Below are 17,984 nucleotides of genomic sequence, written 5' to 3' on the forward strand. Positions count from 1 at the left end.
CGTAATATTTTTCAAGTTCTCAAATCAACCTTCCCTGGAGCCAAGGTTCCTGGCGTGATGATACAGCCCTGACCAGAAAAACGTTGATGAACACCAGACTGTTGACACTGAGATACAGCGATCTGTCATGGGAATCTTCCCCGCATCATCAGGGGGTCATGTCACTAGTTCACCACACTTTCTTATTGTTATTTTTCAATCACTTTCAGAAAGTGAACCACAAAATTGGAGTTATCCCAAATCTTATCTCAGTGAGAAGTTAAAGTCTGCGCTACTCATGTCTGGGGCAGTGATCTGCTGAGGGATCTTCACAAGTGGCGAGTTATGTTCAGCCAGCCTGTTACTGAGACAAGTGACCTGTCATGGAATCTTTAAAAGATCGTTGGGGGGGGGGGGGGGGGTAGGTGGGTAGTTCATGAACCAGTATTGTAGGGTTAGTACCGTAAATAACCAAATTTGCACATGCATTTTAATTTCGCACATTCTGCAAATAACTAAGAATAAGGACGAATAAGAACCATGCTGCTTTTTATCTTAACTAAAAAAAAGACAAATCTTCATCTGATATTCCTCAGATCCTTTTTTCTATATAAGGGGGGTAGTGCCTTGTATTCTCTACCCTAAGATCCTATAAAGAGTCAACAAGGAAGTCTCTTTAAGACATCAACTTCTGACTTCATCCCCAAGAAACAACAGACATTCAGCAAAGCAAAAACTGTCTTTTTTCCCCAGAGGTCACATGACATGAGATTCTTACCAGATGCAAGACAAGATCGCTATTAATTTCGTGTAATGGGAATCATCCGAGGGCACGGAGGTCACTGGCGACCTGTTGATTCTGAGACAATGTGGTGTTTTGCCTTGGTAACAGACCAAGTAGTGTCCCACGACTTTTTAGGCTTCTGTATATTATCTTTCCTCAGATACTTTTTCTGATAAGATAAGATGCTTACCTATGTACTTTTGATGCCACAGAACAGTCTGTTCTGTGCTTCTCTGGACAGGGGGATGCACCCCCCTCCTTATTCATGAAAATATTTAAATTTTACCACGGAAATTTTGGAACGCACCAGAAATTCACCCGTGCAATTCAGTAATTTTCCGTCAGACCAACAAGGTTCCAATGAGTTAACAACACAACCACTTGTTTGTTCCCAGACTCCAATTTCAAGGAAAAAAACTGTGGAAAAAGATGATTCTTATCTTCCCATGGTTGTTGACAAATGAAAAACAGCCAGGAATTTAGAGACAGTTACACGACTGAGTATTAACACAGATGTAACCCATCAGGGGGGCTTTCAGGATCTCTGAAACGAATGTAACCCACTGGGGTGCAGACACCTGGGAACATCAGCTGCACAGTTTTTCTGTGCGAGATGCAACCCATTGGCATCTGTGGTAAGATTTCTGATCACAAGTTCCAGTTGTCCATAAGATACAGGGGGGGGGGGGGACTTTCAGTAGTCCAGATACATTTTCTCAAAGAGAACTAGATGTAACCCATTGGGGTCCAGATACTACTTTTTCATAGCTTTGTCGCAAGCTCCTATTATGGAACGAAGAAAGTTACATACAATTTTAAGACTAAAGCATAGTCTCACCTTTTTGTCAAAGACATCCTTGTCTTGAGTCGACAATTCTTTATTCATGGGAAGCATTTGTTATTTCAACCAAGTTCTTTTCAATCAAAATCCTTACACCGTACAACATTACACCAGGGATGAGAGATAAACTTTGTCTTCTAAGACACCCTCTCTCTTGCTATTATCCTCAATCTTGTATAAAACTCCTTTTGATATGAAAAGTTTGCAAACTTCATCAAGAAATTCATAAGGAGAATAGACATTGTTAACAATATCAATGAGATTAGGGTGCTGATCAATTTCGTTTGTGAATACGCCCCTTTGAGTCTTCTACAATAAACGACCTAAGAAAATGATTAAGAAAACATACACAGTCCCAGTCACAATTGACATATCCTCTGCGTTAGCCGTCCACAACAGAGACATGAGCTCCATGCATGCATTTCGCCATGAAGGTATGCTACTGTGCAAAAGGCGCATGTAGGTTCAAGGTTACGTCAATTCACACAGGTTACATGTATATTGTGCATAACATGAGCGAATTTTGGAATGTCAATACTTGACTTGCCAAACTCAGCTCGACGCCGAACTGCAGCGCCACTCGCGGACAAAGATAGAACAACTCGACATTTTTTTCACCGGTTTTCTCGCTGCGCATGCGTACCAGCGGAAATCAACAAAAGATGACGCTGGTACGCATGTGCAGCAAGAAAACCGGTGAAAAAAATGTCGAGTTGTTCTATCTTTGTCCGCGAGTGGCGCTGCAGTTCGGCGTCGAGCTGAGATTGGCAAGTCAAGTATTGTGATAGGGGCTGTATGAATCAAAACACCTCCTCTATTGTCATCCACGACTCTTTATATCATGAGAGACTTTCAAAATTCATCGATAAAATTATCAGTAAAATATGATTCAACAAGATTAACTGATGATAAATCTTGGCTTTGATGACACCTTCTTTGTACCCTGACACAAAACGCTGCATAATCACCATCTTTTCGAAAAGTTACCATCAATCTCAAAAGCTTCAATCACAGCTTATCAAACATGGAAGACATTTCATAGAAACATTACATCAGCTTAACAAGAACGTAAATGGAAGTGTAATATGTGCAGAAACGATCTTTAATTTTTGTTGAAATATTAGTGAAATTGGCAACCTCATTATCAAAATCTCTAGCGAGATTATGTCTTCTTCTTATGAAGAATTTAAGCACGGTTGACCTTTTGAAGTGAACATATCCATTCTTATGTTCAGGAAATTATAAGGGCAAGCGTTCTATTCAAACTGACACTTTCGCTCCGAGCTCTGTGATGAACTAGTCCCAGGTGGCGCCACAGAAAGTCCCAGGCGGCACCACAAAGTGATGCTTGATGTTCATCGGTGAATACTGATGAGGAACAGATACCGGATTAAATATAACAACCGTGTTTTTAGCGACGTTGAACAAATGCGTCGGCCCCTCCGGGGATGAGACATTTATAAAATGGAAACTGATGAACTTTGAATACAAATTGTGAGAAAGTTACCTTCTTTATAATTTGACTTAATCTGTCTTCAATATTTTTTGATGCTTCAAGAAAACTTTTCGTTTTGAAAGATCTTGCTTTGCGAAAAGATGCTGGATAAGGAACTTGATTACGAAGTTATAGAGAACCGTCATCTTTGCAACCTCTGAGTTCCGTTTGATGCAAAGTGCAGAGGTTTCTTTGACCGTTTTTGTATTCATATTCATTCATATTCATCCCCCCCTCCTCCAAAGACAGATTGAGGAATGTTTAGTCATTAGCTGTGGAAGGATACCAAAGAAAAGCCAGCGCTGCCGCTGCCGTCAAACAGTGGCAATTCATCCCTCTGCTAAACCTCTCCTGTTTTTTATGGTAAACACAAAACATAAACATGAACAGAGCATCCTGATGAAGTTCTGAATATATCTCTATCCTAATTATCCCCATTTTTGTTCTCTTTCATTATCACCGACATCTGCCTCTACACATTTCATGAATCCACACTCCATCCCAAAGCACCCTCCACACACCCCCAAACAAAAGACCCCTCGACAAGAAATCGGTAGACTGACACCGGGCGTCATGATATGAACACACCAACATAAAAGTGGCCATCAAGACATTGTTACCAGCGTGTTATCGAAGATCTGTGTCCATCCAACAATCAGATTTCTGGTATAAAACGCCAAGATGGACACTCGAGGCAACCTAATCTCTGTCGCCATGACACTTGAACTGGTATTGATACAGCATCAAAAGTTGCTCTTTTTCTTCGAACAAAAGATGGAGGGAAAACGATGAAATATTAATCGCCTCGGACACCTGAATTGTCATCGAAAACACCCGGTGAATCGTCTGTACCAATAATCTTTGCTGCCCTTTCGATTTTTTGGCCTCAAGTATGAAAATTCTGCATACACATCCGTAACACGTAACCGGATCCAATTTTCAAGCATTCATCTTTTCTGAAGAGGAGACTTTTTTTGCGCGGTGTACAAGAGTAAAAATCTTAATATCTGTGGATTAATTATTCATGGGGAGTGTCTTTGGCAAATATCGTGGCCATGTCACTCTGCTGGAAGCAAACGACATCTGAATATGATACCTGTAATTTTCGACAACAACCAAAAGGCCATCTGCACGTTCCCAAGTGCATATTATAAGAATATACAATCAGAGTCACAATTGACATCCTTTCTGCTTGGCGTCAGTTATGGGCAACCTCTGACACGAATCAAGGGATGTCAAGTGTGATTTAGACTGTAAGTTGTTCATTCTCTTTATGAAACATTCTGAGGTAAAAAATAACGTTTAGAAAGTGTCGTAAAATTAACTTTATGTTGAAGAGACCCGAGATATGTTGGTAATATTAAAAGGCCCTCAGAAGTTAAATGTGTACACTCCTAGAAATGAAGGTTTTCAGCTTCTGAAAACCCATTAAAGGTTTTTTTACCAACACAAATATGCACCCGATAACAACTAAAACACAGCACAACAAAAAAATCAAATTCTTCCACGTTTGTTTACCTCCCAAGCACTAGTCGGATCAGAAACTTCACTTCTGAAAGCTCCCACAAACGGTCCAAATTTCATCCCTGCAGAGACAGCGACACGCGACCACACACCAAGGCCATTATAAACCTGCGACTCTCGCAACTCAAAGTCTTTCGGGACGGGAATGTCTTCGGGAATGTACACAGGTGGTTGGCTCTCCTGATTTTGCGGAATATCCGGCGATATTTCATGTTCTGACGCGTCGAATACTGGCGACTCATGATTGACTTCAAAATGGTCGCCAATATCGATGGTCAGCTGACCAGAGTGGCTGAAATCATCGCCATCTGACTCCGATTCTGAAAAGACAAAGGGAAGAAATATAAGCTGGGTTAGACAAGAAACTGTGTTTTTGTGGCTATCAACTTCATGCTGGTTGCCAGTGTCACAAATGCTATCATCTGACTATGATTTTGTTGCATCCCACTAGCTGAGGTTATGATGGTTACTTAAAATCTAAATGCAGAAGATATATCTGCATTTTCTTGTTTTTCTTGAAGCAAAATTCAGAAATTCGTCTTCCTGGCAAGTTTTTCCCCATTCTTACGAAATTATTCATCTGAAATCTGCACATTTGTTTTTGAAATAAAAACAAAACACAGTTATACATTATTCAAGTTGGCATCAGCCCATCAACCGGTTGCTACATTGTAAAACACAATTATTCAAATTAAAACATAAGCAACATAAGATGGGAAACTCAACTCCTTTGAATACAAATGTTAAAATTTTAACGTATGAATTCACAATTAAAGAAAACTGAAGAGGATTTCTAAATAACTTTTGCAGCTTTATCCAATTGTAGATGAAAAGAACGGATGTCAGCTGAAAATTAAAGTAAAAACTCGGATGTTTTAACGAACGGTGTGATAACTTTACACTCTCCGTCAATTGGCCATTCAGAAGTCTGCACACTTTTAAAACCTCTCAAGAGGTGAAAAGTGTGGACTATCAGGTATGACGGAAGTGTTTAAAACGCGTCTTGAAGCATCCAGCGTAACTTCGCAAAGTGTTTGAATTAAAATTTAAACAATGGGCAAATCAAAATGAAGTGTCGTCGAGACTTAAAAGAATACTTCTGAGCCAATCTTGATGAACTCGGCAGAGTTTTAGAGATTTCCAGTACCAACTTCCACCAGGCCTTTAGATGAATTTTTGATGACCCGTTCGCACGGAACGTGTCCACTAAGGAAGGACCCTTGAACTACCTATATGAGGGTGTAAAATACACCTCTTCTGATGACAAGTCCCATTACAAGAATCAAGCAAGTGTCTTGACAGGTTGATACTGTTTGAAATTTTCTCATGGAGAAAAGTTGGACGTTTTCAAGTTAATTTGTAACTTATTGTTCATGGTAGCTACACGTGATGTAATTTAGCTGATAAATGAACGAATACATTCTAGGACTTTATTTCTTCTACTCCAGACTGGATCCATCCTGAACTTCTGAGCCTTTCACTCAGCACCTCCGACCAAGCTCATGCCCTGAATAAATCCAGGGTTCCAGGAATTAGTGCTATTGGTGTGTTCAAAGCTGTTTAGTCAAAGCAAGTTTGAATACGATGAGACCAAATTTGGATATCATTCGAGTTTTTTTCAAGCAAGTACACCAAATGAACACACACAAATACAGTACAATTACACTGATGTCTAAAGTCAGTTATGTTGGAATATATTCAATATTGCTAATTGCACATCTCAACAATAACAAACATTCGTAAATATCATTGAAAAAGATCCAGATATCGTTCAATGACCACAAGTGCTTTCTGGATGTACCATCTCCCCAATTAGGGTACCCCAACCTATCGTTCTCTGACAAGTGCTGCCAAGTTCGCCAAATTAGTCTAAATTGTATTCTTGTCATTCTGAATATGATTTGGGAGAAAATTTGGAAATCTCACAAAGGGATTGATTTCAGAGTCGAGCTCCTCTTCGCCGAGTTATACCAGGAATCGGGATCTCTCAACGAGATGCGGTGAATACGCGCTGTCAATTAATTTACCGTTGCTTTCAGTTTCCGAATCGTTTTTGAGTCGTCAGATCATTGGAGTGGATTTGAGTGGTCTCAATCTGGTTTTACCCATGACAGACCGCAGCAATTAATCGCCGGTTAATTATCCGAATCATAGAAATTTAATCAAGAAGATATATCTAGGTTAACCGTATACATCCGAGATAATGGATGACCTCTTTGTAACATGATGTTCGAGGATTGTTAACTTCACCGACATGATTTGGATTGTCGACCCGTCTGTTCATAGTGATATTTTGATGGCATACGAAACTCCAAAATGTGTTTTTGACAGTATCAAAGGCCTACAATGTCCCTTAAATTAGGAAATTTATAATTGAATTTGAAATTGTGTAAATACATACTGGATATAAAATTTCAACAAAGCAATTGTGTAGTCAGATTTACAAATACTCACTATTAAGGACAGCACGTATCAGTCCTGAGGTCGGCCTTAATAGAGAGGTTCTACTGTAACATGAATGTAATGAATCATGTAATGAATTAGACCCTGAACAAACCCAACACACCCTCTAGTGGCCAAATCAAATACAATAAATGAATTTAATCCACGCATCATGCAGCGCCACCCCATTCATTAGCCCTATCTGTAACAGTCTTCATTAATTCTTGATAATAGACAATATGACGCAGATATGTTTCATATTTTATGAATGGCTCCTTATCTTTCCTCGGCCATCCATCTTAGACCCCGACATCGTACAATTTGAAAATACGCCGTAACCAAGCATCGTCCTGTCGCCATCTGTCAACTATGTACTCCACAACCGACAAATTTATCTAATATTTTCCCTCCCTCCATTGTCCCTTATCTCGTGCTATCCATCTTACGCTCGCATCTAATGACACCAGAATCATAAATTTCGGTTATTTGATGAAGAAAATTAATTTCTGTGTTTGAGCTTTTAATAATTGATGTTAGCGACCGTATTGATGGAACATGGCCGCGGTAATGTTTACAGAATCTGTTGCAAGTCGCACTATCATCTTTGCAGTGTTTGCGTCTGTTTGTCCTCTGGGCAATAATACAGAGTTTTACGATGCTGGGTAATCATCGATGGCTGTAGATGGCAGCGTATCAATCGTTAGATGGACGTCCGCCATATTTGGTTAGCGCGACGGCACTTCATCGACCAGCATCACACGGGACAGCCATGTTTGTTCTTTACCAGTTCGTTGGTGGTGGGGGATGACAAAGCTGTCGTAAGTTAACCCTTTAGGACCTGGTTGTCTAAAACAGGTTAACTTTTTTCAGGAATTTCAGGAATATAACATCGATTCAACAAAAAATTTGGATTTTTTAAAGAAATTTGCAATCCCCAAAATATAAAGCAGTGCAAAAATCTAGCAGTTAACAGTACCAGTTTGTAACTTTGCAGGATTTTGAAGTATAGTGGCGACCCTCTCTATTAAGGACAATGGTCTGTCAGTCCCAAGGGTGTCTTTAATAGAGAGGATCTACTGTAGGTTGGCCTTTCATAAAACTCTTGATCCAAGTTATGCAACTTTTGCTCTGCCCAAGAGGCATTCAATTGATCACTTGGAAAATAGTCAGGTGACAAAATAACTCCAACTTGTGTTTTATTTGGATATCATTCCTGAATAGATAATGACACAACTGAGTTGGACAAACCTTCCCAAACTTATGTAAGTTTTCGAGATAGTGTTTATAATTCATGGAATACTGTCAGGTGTCAAAATATTCCCCCTTGTGTTTTATTTTCATATTTTGCCTGAATAGATAATGACATAGCTGGCCTTTGTAGACTAGCACACCCATGTCAACTTATGTAACGGTTGCATTGCCGAAAGGTTTTCTAGAGTTGATAACTTTGATAATATTTATGGGGATATGTCAGGTGGGTAGATAAAGGAATCACACATAGTCTTTCCTCATTCAAATGATATTGTCAACTGGTGTGATTATCGCATTTTCTATGAAAACGAAACAACTGGCAAATACGAGAAATTTGGTGACATGAAATGACACACTTTCAGTTTTGACATGAAGGGTTCCAGCATTCCCAGCAATGATGCCCCAACCTACAGGGCCATCCATAAGAGTCATGAAGTTACCACAAAAATAGTTGCAAGCTGATTTTAATCACTGCAATATCGGATACTAAGAATACTTAAAGTTAGTTCATCATTTCACTCCTAGGAGGCTGAACCTGTTTCCTTCAGCCTTGCCACCTAGGAGGCAACTAACGAACTAAAAGCATTTCTTCTTCAGTATGCAGATCATGATAAGAGCATTTTTACTCTTCCCCCTGAACGTTGTCAGAAATCAAAAACTAAGCAACTTTTTGGATTTAGCCTACGGTCTTAGTGTAACACTTATGTGACTGACAATTGAACACACTCACCAACTCTTTGGCCAGCAATATCATTATCTATTCAGGCAAATGAGAAAACAAAACACCAGAGTGAGCAATGTCATACCGCTCTAGATCCACCTGCTTCATTCCGAACATTTGAAAGGGCAATGCAGAAGTTACATAACGTGCATAGATTCAGACATTTCTATTATCTGGTGCGCAAATAGCGCTGGAAAAACATCACGGTCCCAATGTCAATATTCTTTGGTCTTACGCAATGAAATATGACAACATGGAGTTTACCTGAACCCAAGACTCGCTAATTAGACGCGTATTGATTGATTATAGGTGAATCATGGAGCAGAATGAAAATATTGGTGGATGGAGTGCGCTGGTACGGACATGACGACGTACGATCGGCGTTTATTGAGATACGGCTCGGACAAATCTGAGTAATCGATGGTGGGACACTGAAAAGGGAAGAAATAAGTTGCCCTCAAAAACGTACAAAAGTCCTATCTTAAAGGGTTACTTCGTTTGTATTTGATGAGGGTTAAGTTACATAGGTCTACACATCATATTGTGTGTATCAGTATTGGTATTGGCAATAGCTTTCTAAGAAATCAACACATTTTCTTGAGACGCTCAGTATATTTTACAAAAATTCCGCAAATATTGAAGCAACCAACAGACTAGACACACAATTTCTAAACCATTTACGCTATTTTATAGAATTGCGCAAATTGTGTTAATCTTTTCTTCAAGCGTGAGGGTCTAACAGACAAAGTCAATATTTCCCAATGCTTTTTGGTCAAACAATAGTTTTTCCTGGGAAGATTTACCCCAAGGTTGTGCGTTGAGCTGATAGGAAAACAGCCGAGGTAATGATCTAAGAAAGATGTCCTTTAAACAACTTTACTGTGACAAGTCCATGTCATGTTATGTACTCAAACTGGGTGGTCTTCATAATATTTCACCAAGCAGATCCAAGGATATTCTCTCTGTCACTTCCATTACACCAATAAGGGGCAGATCCAAGAGGGGGCCAACCCTGCTGGCCACTCATACTTTCTGCCAATTTGAAAAAAAATTGACGTTATTCTCAAGATTATTTCTCCAAGTCCTCCATGAACCTTCTAACGCACTATTTTCCTCGTGAGATTACAGACTTTTTTAAATTGAATGACCCTCAGAGGCGCTGAAATTGCATGTGTGGGTTTAATTTTTCAAGGAAAATCAATTTGTCTTCAAATTTCTCAGCAAATTCTTCCTTTCCTCATCGCTTTTTAACATTGAAAGTGAAATTTTGAGAACTCGCACAAAAGGCAGAAATACAGTGGAACCTCCCTTAGCGGACACCTCTCTATTAAGGACAACCTCTCTATTGAGGACACTAGTTTTGGTCCCAAATTGGTATTTTCTATTCAATTTGACCTCTCTAATCAGGACACCTCTCTATTAAGGACAGCACTTGTCAGTCCCGAAGGTGTCCTTAATAGAGAGGTTCTACTGTACAGTCATTTCCTCCTTTTGTGAAAAAGAAGGAAAAAATTTCCAGACAATGCATTTTTTCTCTGCCTGACAAATGACGAATAGAAGACATATTTATTTGCTCATTTCTCACAAAAAAACACTTCCAGACAATGTGTTCCTTCCTCTGTCTATTTTTTCAACAAAATCGCAAAAGTGATACTCTTGACGGCAGCAACGATGAAACTTATCCCTCTCTACTTGTTGGATAATTACTGTCTTGTCCGAGACTTTCCCAAGCACTTTTGTGCCGCGTGACGTCGCGCATAGAAATCACGGCAACGAAAAAATAAGTGCGAGTGGTAAGAGAACAACAGTTTGTCCTACGCCATTCTTCGCGAGATTCTCAGATATTTGCCAAAGCATTCACGTGTGAAATTCGATGTTGGCCATTGAAGATCGCATTTACAAAACATGCACCTGGCTGTCGTGTGCCGCGATATTTTACAACGCTCGTTTAATTCAACAGAATTAAATTGGATACGTTTTAAATGTAAATTACGCTAGCAATACGTTATTGGTTATCGTAGAGTTAATTTATGGATCGGGTAGTCTATTAGCGCGTTAGCGAATTCACCGCATATTCTAATTATTGCGTCTTCGGAGATTTTTATGCAAATTTTTCGGCACGGGTGAAGACGTGAGATTATCGGTGCAACTCACGCCGACCGCAGCATCTTTAAAGGCGCATTGTCCGTCTTCAATTGGCAATTAACGTTAATGTGTAGAAGCTCAAATTTACGTTTCGAATCCGTTGTTGGGACATACGTAATTTATTCGCCCAGGTCACATGACCACAAAAGGATGTCGTTAGAGATGACCTTGGGAAAACATTGCGACTCTTGTTACACCATTTGTCGTCATTCAACATGTTCAACTCAGTGATTCATTTCAAAAAATTTAGTTTGAAATTTAAATTTTGTGAGATTGTTTTTTCTTTCGGGCAGTTGGAGAACCAGACGTCTTTGTTAGCAGGTTTCAAGCGCCACTTGTCCCTGACGATGATTTATCTCTGACTTGAGCAAACGCTTGGATGCTGATTTGAACAAAAGGACTTCAGATACTGAGGGACTGCTGACAAGAAATCTCAGCACATTTAGACTTTATCAAAATATGAAAGAATTCTTGAATCATTGTTTTTCGGGGGGGGGGGAGTTTTTTATACTGAAAAATAACATCGGTAATAAGGACACCGCAATATAAGGCCGATGAAATTTCATATTATGGTTCTCGACAGCCACTTTTAGGAAAGAGGCAAGGGTTTTCCTTCCAGTGGTCTAAAGGTCAGGCAACAAGTCCCAAGAAACAATTATTAAAAATTGTTTGATCAAACCTGCAAATTTAGAGCCACAATTGTCAAGATCACGCAAATTTATTCAAAGATTCCAAGGAAAAAACCTCTTAGCGCCCAGGCTATTGCTTCCTGTTGCCTTCCAAACACAACAAAAACAAAGACCCTCACAAAATATTTTGATCAAATTGACAAAATTAGCGTGACTCCTCCACTTTTACCAAAACAAATATTACGAGCGCTTTTTCAAAGATTCCACACACAGAAGGTGCCGAAAACCCTTGGGCTTGTAATCAGTGTCTTCCTGTAAAACAAACAAAACAATGACCCAGCAAACATTGCTAAACCACCGTCAAAACTATCTGCTTGGAGAGATAACACTCATTGGGGACAATGTCCACCCTAAGCTAACTATAGATACGTATAGGGGGAATTAATGTACTTGCATTTTCATTCAACTTGAAGTGGATATATTTCAACCACTTGTCAGGGCGGGTCGAGAAGGGTCACAAAAAGGAGACAAATACCGACAAGTGTGGACAGAGAGGGAAGGTCCACAGGGCCCAAGGACCCTTAAATGAAGACAAACAGACACCAAGCATTTGGCTGAAGTGAAATCAAAACATAAGCTGCCGGCTGTCTGTGAGGTCAGTGAGGGCACAGTTTGGGGACAAAAGTTATCATCCCCTCCACAAAACTGAAATCACCAATGTTTCTTCCAGAATGCACACACCATTGTCAGATGAAAATGATATATTAATTTAGGTTGAGGGCCATGCAAAGTATGCATGCAAATTTGCTTAAACTTGGCTTTATATAATGGTATAATGTTCATATTCTGTTCATATTTAAGCAATGGAAATTTTCAACTTTGATAACAAATTTCAAATTTTTAAAGAACGGCGTAGCCCTTTTACCTTTCCATAGCCGAGGTACTCTTTTCCTTCTCCTCATGCTAGTGGCTCCCTCTGCTAACGGCAACAATACTCAGTATTCAAGACATTCTGTAGTACGCCACGATTTCACATGAACTCAAAGTACAAAGTACTGAACCACAGGTTACAAGTTCATAACACCACCAGTGGTGAAACTTCAAAACACCATAATTATCAGCATGGGTCCTCAGTGAAAAAAAATTGAAATTGAATCTTAAAACGTAACCTCTATCATTTGATTTGACACCAAAATCAATCGATTACAGCGAAGCCACCTCTTTATAAACTGGAAACCAATTGATGTTTTGTACCATTTGCCTTTGTTGATAGCAGGTGACACAAAGCAATATGGTTAAAAGAGAAGCGATGGAGGTCAGAGTCAAAGTTTGTTTGCTTTTGATGAGGAAGGCAAATGAATAGAAGTATGGATTTTTGAAACCTTTTGTTCATTTTAACACATTTTAATCTAGTTGATCAAGAATTGATAAAGAGCAGTTTTTACTAATTCTTGAGTTGAACGGCAAATTTACATCATTGACCAACATTGTGGAGAACTTTGTCTTAGGTGCAGTAATGATACCAGAAAAGTGTGGTTAAGTCAACTATGACTTTATTCTTACGTGCACACTTCTCTGGCGATGTCAGCAGTGTCAAGGTCACCGATTGACGTCACAAGCTGCAATTGGAGACAACGTGATCATCAGATGCAGAATTGTGATATCTGATTTCTCATCCCGCCCTTCCCAAATGAATAATATTTGAGTTCTAATTCATCATTTCAACCAGCTGGACGTGACACCAGAACGTAAAATAAACAAAACGGCCAAAACGTGTGAATCTTACATCTAATCCCTCTCAATTGCCATCTGTTTTACCCAGGATGCATTACCAGTTACGCCAAAGTACGATGATTTCCACGACGAGCGATGGTGATTTCGATGCTTCATTTGTCGATGTCATCTTTGATCAATTACTAGCAAATACGGCGAACGGTTTGTGTTTACATGGCATTTGTCTCATACGGACAAGATTTTAGTTGAATCAACATCTGCGCATCCGTTTGTTTGTACGAGATTATTTAACGTGTTATTGCACATGCAAATGAGCACGGTGTTAAAGGCAGCTAGCTTCCTCCGACACAATTTTACCTATAAACATGTCTCAAAACTCCTTTGAAATTGGATGATCGGTCAATGTCCAAAATTGAGGACTTAATTTTGTGTTGACATCACAGAATCTGACATCAGGGGAGCATTAGCTCAACGTTTTCTCTTTAAATTTCAATTTCAAACTAATTTTAACAGTAACACTAAAAAACTCACATGCAGAAAAATCTCAATTGGCATTTTAAAATTTACCAACTTGGGAATTGTAATACAATTACCTTTGTACATGTACAATTCATAAGTAAATACTATCAGATGCGACTGTAAAATCGATGATTTCGCCAATAAATTTGTGTATATTGTACGAGATATGCAAACATGAGAAGCAAACGAAGGGTCAAATCACACACAGATATTTATCTTCGAGGTGTCTCCTGTCACGTCGCAACTCAATATCATCTGCCGTCATCTGGCATCATGGGAGTAAAAAGTACGATCTTCGATTATCATCTACCACAACTGTCATGTCACATGATTTATTGATGCGGCAAAAGATGGATCGGCTTGGGAGTAAACAAATATTGGCAGACGTTTTACGGAGAAAGCATCTGGAGGGAAGGGTGGGTATAGGGGTCAGCACTGGCCTGGTAGGGTATTCTTTAGAGGGGCGTCAAGTTGGAAACATCAAAGAATGCTGTCAGAGCGAAAGGAAATTTTTATATCAACGCTGGTTTGGCAGTAATTCTTCAAAATATCCCGAAAACGATATTCCCTCTCCTTCAACTAGACTTTGATGTTTTCACCCCAAATCTTGGTTCAGTACTCAGACTGGCATTGTCTTTCGTGTCATCAAGAAAATTTTCAAAAAATGTTGATATTTTGAGAACATGTCTAAGTTGTCATTTCGTGATATTTAGACGAATAAATGGTTAATTAGCGTTGATATCGATAATTCGCTTTAGCATCAATCGAATTATTAGCTCACCTCTGGGGAGCTTATACAATACCGTGGCCAGGCGGTCATCTTGAAAATTAAACAAAGTCCTATTACTCCAAAACTAATGATCAGATTGCAACCAAACTTAATGTGATTATGTATCTATGTACTCTTATCAATAAGAGTTTTTCTGCCAAATTTATGGTCACACACAATAGCACTTCTAACTTCACAAATGCCATATTCAGGCAAACTAAAGCTTTTCAACTCAAATCTTGCTCAAGTGTTTACATTTCGATAGGTTTGGTATGGATCTCACCCCAAACAGGTGATCAAACGATGAACCATTGTCAGAAATTTGACAAAAAATGGCCCTCGTTATTATTTTGACGCATTGTTCGAGTGACCTCTTGTCACTGATGAAAAATTAAGTTTTATATCAGTTTTTAGACTGTGTGAAGCGCCTTTGTTTGGTTAGGTCATTAGTTTTGAATCAGTTTTGCAGATTTGCTGTGCACATAACGCAAAGCTTCTTCTAAATATGTGACCCGTCAGAGCAAAATCAGGCGCATGTCGCTCTGAGCTTGGCTGGGTGAGACGGACTGGTTGTTCACTTCACTGTTGTCTGCCTTAAGTTAAATCTGAGCACATCAATTTCTTACATTATCTCCTGGTGTCATTTAGCGTCATCTTCTGTGCGACATGTGCCTGGCTTTGCTGTGACACATCACATGTATTGCTCCGAGATGCACACTGAACAGTTACCACCCAACACTGATGGCACTTCCACCAATTTTCTCCCAAGAAATTATGCAACAGTATCTCAGCTTACATAATTTTCACAACGTAAGTGTCCCCTTGGCTATTTTTTACCGAATCCCCTTCAAGGTCCCCTAGATGAAAGTCCAACCCTCGGGCTGGTAGCCCAACTAATTATATCATAGTGAAGTCCCTTGGGGGCTTGCTTAAAGTAACCAGGAGCATGGTTTGGGGCAAATTTGACTGTTGATCATAAAATAAAGTTAATTTAAGTAATTTTTATAGTGAAAAGTCAAGGTTATCCTAAATTAATAACAGCAGAACCTCTCTAATAAGGGCACTCTCGTTATCGGGACCAGATTATGGCCTTTTTTATAATGGGACTTTGGGACAGGAATCCCCAATATCCCCTCCATCAAGGGGATGCAGCCACCAGACAGAATGTCCAGAACTTGGATGCCCAAAAACAACAACCAGTCTTTCCTTAGAATATTATAGCGTTGCTCCATGAATATTTTATCAGCATCTCGATGAATGTTGTCATTCTCTCTTGTTTTTACAATGCCCTTGCACCTGGATCTGGGTTGCTTGGTCCCTTGTCCCGTTATACATTATGCAGTGATATTTGAAGGGATTAGTAAATAGAAGTGCCAAAAGACAGGTGTATGGTGCTTTATCCAAAGATCCTCAAAGAGTTAGAAATTGTACCAGAACTCCCTTGTGATTAATAGAGAAAAATACTGACCAAAGGACACCACCCTGACCCTGAAGTTCTGGGGCTCATTTTAGTGGAACTCTCTTGGACAGCCGACCTTGTTACCGAAATCGGACTGACTGTCTGGCGTGCATCTCAACAATATTCCAAATGCAGACTAAGAAGAAGAAGAAATATGAGGTCATACATGTAAGACCACACTTCTGAGGCATATTCGCACCCCAATATCTACAACTTTCTTGATTTTCTTGACCCTTGAGAGACATCTGGCCCTGCCTCTGCCCTTTCTAGCTACCACCCTGGAGCATTGTGGCCTGAACCCATCCAGGAAACAGAATCGTCTCTGGTAGAGTACCTCTGGGTGAAAAATAGCCTAGGAAGCAACCAACGCTCACCACCGGCTTCCTTCCCTTCGTTTTTCAGGAAAGCATCCCTACAGAACACAACACCAGAACAGACATCGCTCATCTGCCCGGATACCTGCCTGGTGATTCTCTGATAACATAATCCACTCTCTCACCGCCGATATGACACCAATCATTGCCTAGATCACACCGATTCCTGGATGTGGTCAGATTATTACTTATTCCTGCGTGTGGTCAGATTATTAATTTTTTCACAAGAATCTTATCCACGGGTACCATCCTGGACATCTCTACGCAAAAACAAGTTTCAACGGATGCGCTACCTAGGAAATAATAACACTTCCCGGGATTCTCTTATTGAGATAATTAGAAAAATACATCCGCGGTCACCGTGGCGATCTATCTCCTTGACCACGTGGTTGCCTTGGCGATTGCAAACAGATAACCGCACCAAATAACCCCTAGTGCCAATTGACTGATGATTCGTCGGCGGTTTTACCCTGGTGAGATCTTCCTCGGATCGCTTTTGAAACTTGTGACGTGAAAAAAATTGAGTTGAGAGCTGAGCATCAACTCGGACATAATATGCTCTATATACAACATTGGGCAGGCAGTTGTAATGAAAGTAGGAGAAAAACAGGGACCCAGGAGGAAACCTACACTGTCAAAGTCAGTGTACCGGAACTGACCAGGAATCAAATCGAGGTGACGGGCGCACCACTCCAACAGCCCATGGCACATAACAGAACAGACAAGACAACATTCTAGTTGAAGCCATGCAAAACAACAACATGCACGCATTTATTTCGACATACATTTTCACCAATGAAAATCCCAAGAACTACAAAATCAGTTGCCCCCAATCTTGTGTGTGGCACAAAAGTAACATTCAACATAAACTGGCTCAATTTACTCAATGATATAAACAAACAAGCAGCGAAGGTTTCATCAACATAGCTGCTAATATAAAGATGCGCCCTTGGCTTACGAACATGCGGTGATTAGGGGGCATGCCGAGAATGCACTTACTGACCTTAAGGTCTCACTTAGCTGGTGAAACCGAGCGAAACATTGTGAAAATTGGATTCTGTGGAAAGAAGAAATGTAATTAATGTATATGTAAGCACTCAAAAGGCATTCAAAATCACATTTCAGTATCTAATTTGAGGTGTTCTAGAATAGAAATTGATATGTCACTGTCGGAATTGGGTTCTCACGAAACACACCTTGGGTGCAGCTGTCATTATGCCAAAACCTCGCCTGCTGCTTGGGTTTTGGCTGCATTCTAGCTCCACCGTCCTGGTGATTGGTGAGACAACCATTCAGCCAAAACGCAAAGGGTTAATTA

The 17,984-nt window shown here is 39.9% G+C and overlaps 1 protein-coding gene across 1 annotated transcript in view; it reads right to left on the reverse strand.

Moving 5' to 3' along the window:
- The window catches only part of LOC135496683 (histone-lysine N-methyltransferase MECOM-like), a 146,964-nt gene extending 142,281 nt beyond the window's left edge, over window positions 1–4,683 (reverse strand). The window contains exon 1 of the mRNA XM_064786144.1: window positions 4,618–4,683. Coding sequence (XP_064642214.1) covers window positions 4,618–4,683 — 66 coding nt within the window. The remainder of the gene's footprint in view (window positions 1–4,617) is intronic.
- Window positions 4,684–17,984: the final 13,301 nt, after the last annotated feature.

This window comes from Lineus longissimus, chromosome 12, assembly GCF_910592395.1.
Source record: "Lineus longissimus chromosome 12, tnLinLong1.2, whole genome shotgun sequence".
Classification (NCBI taxonomy): Eukaryota; Metazoa; Nemertea; class Pilidiophora; order Heteronemertea; family Lineidae; genus Lineus; species Lineus longissimus.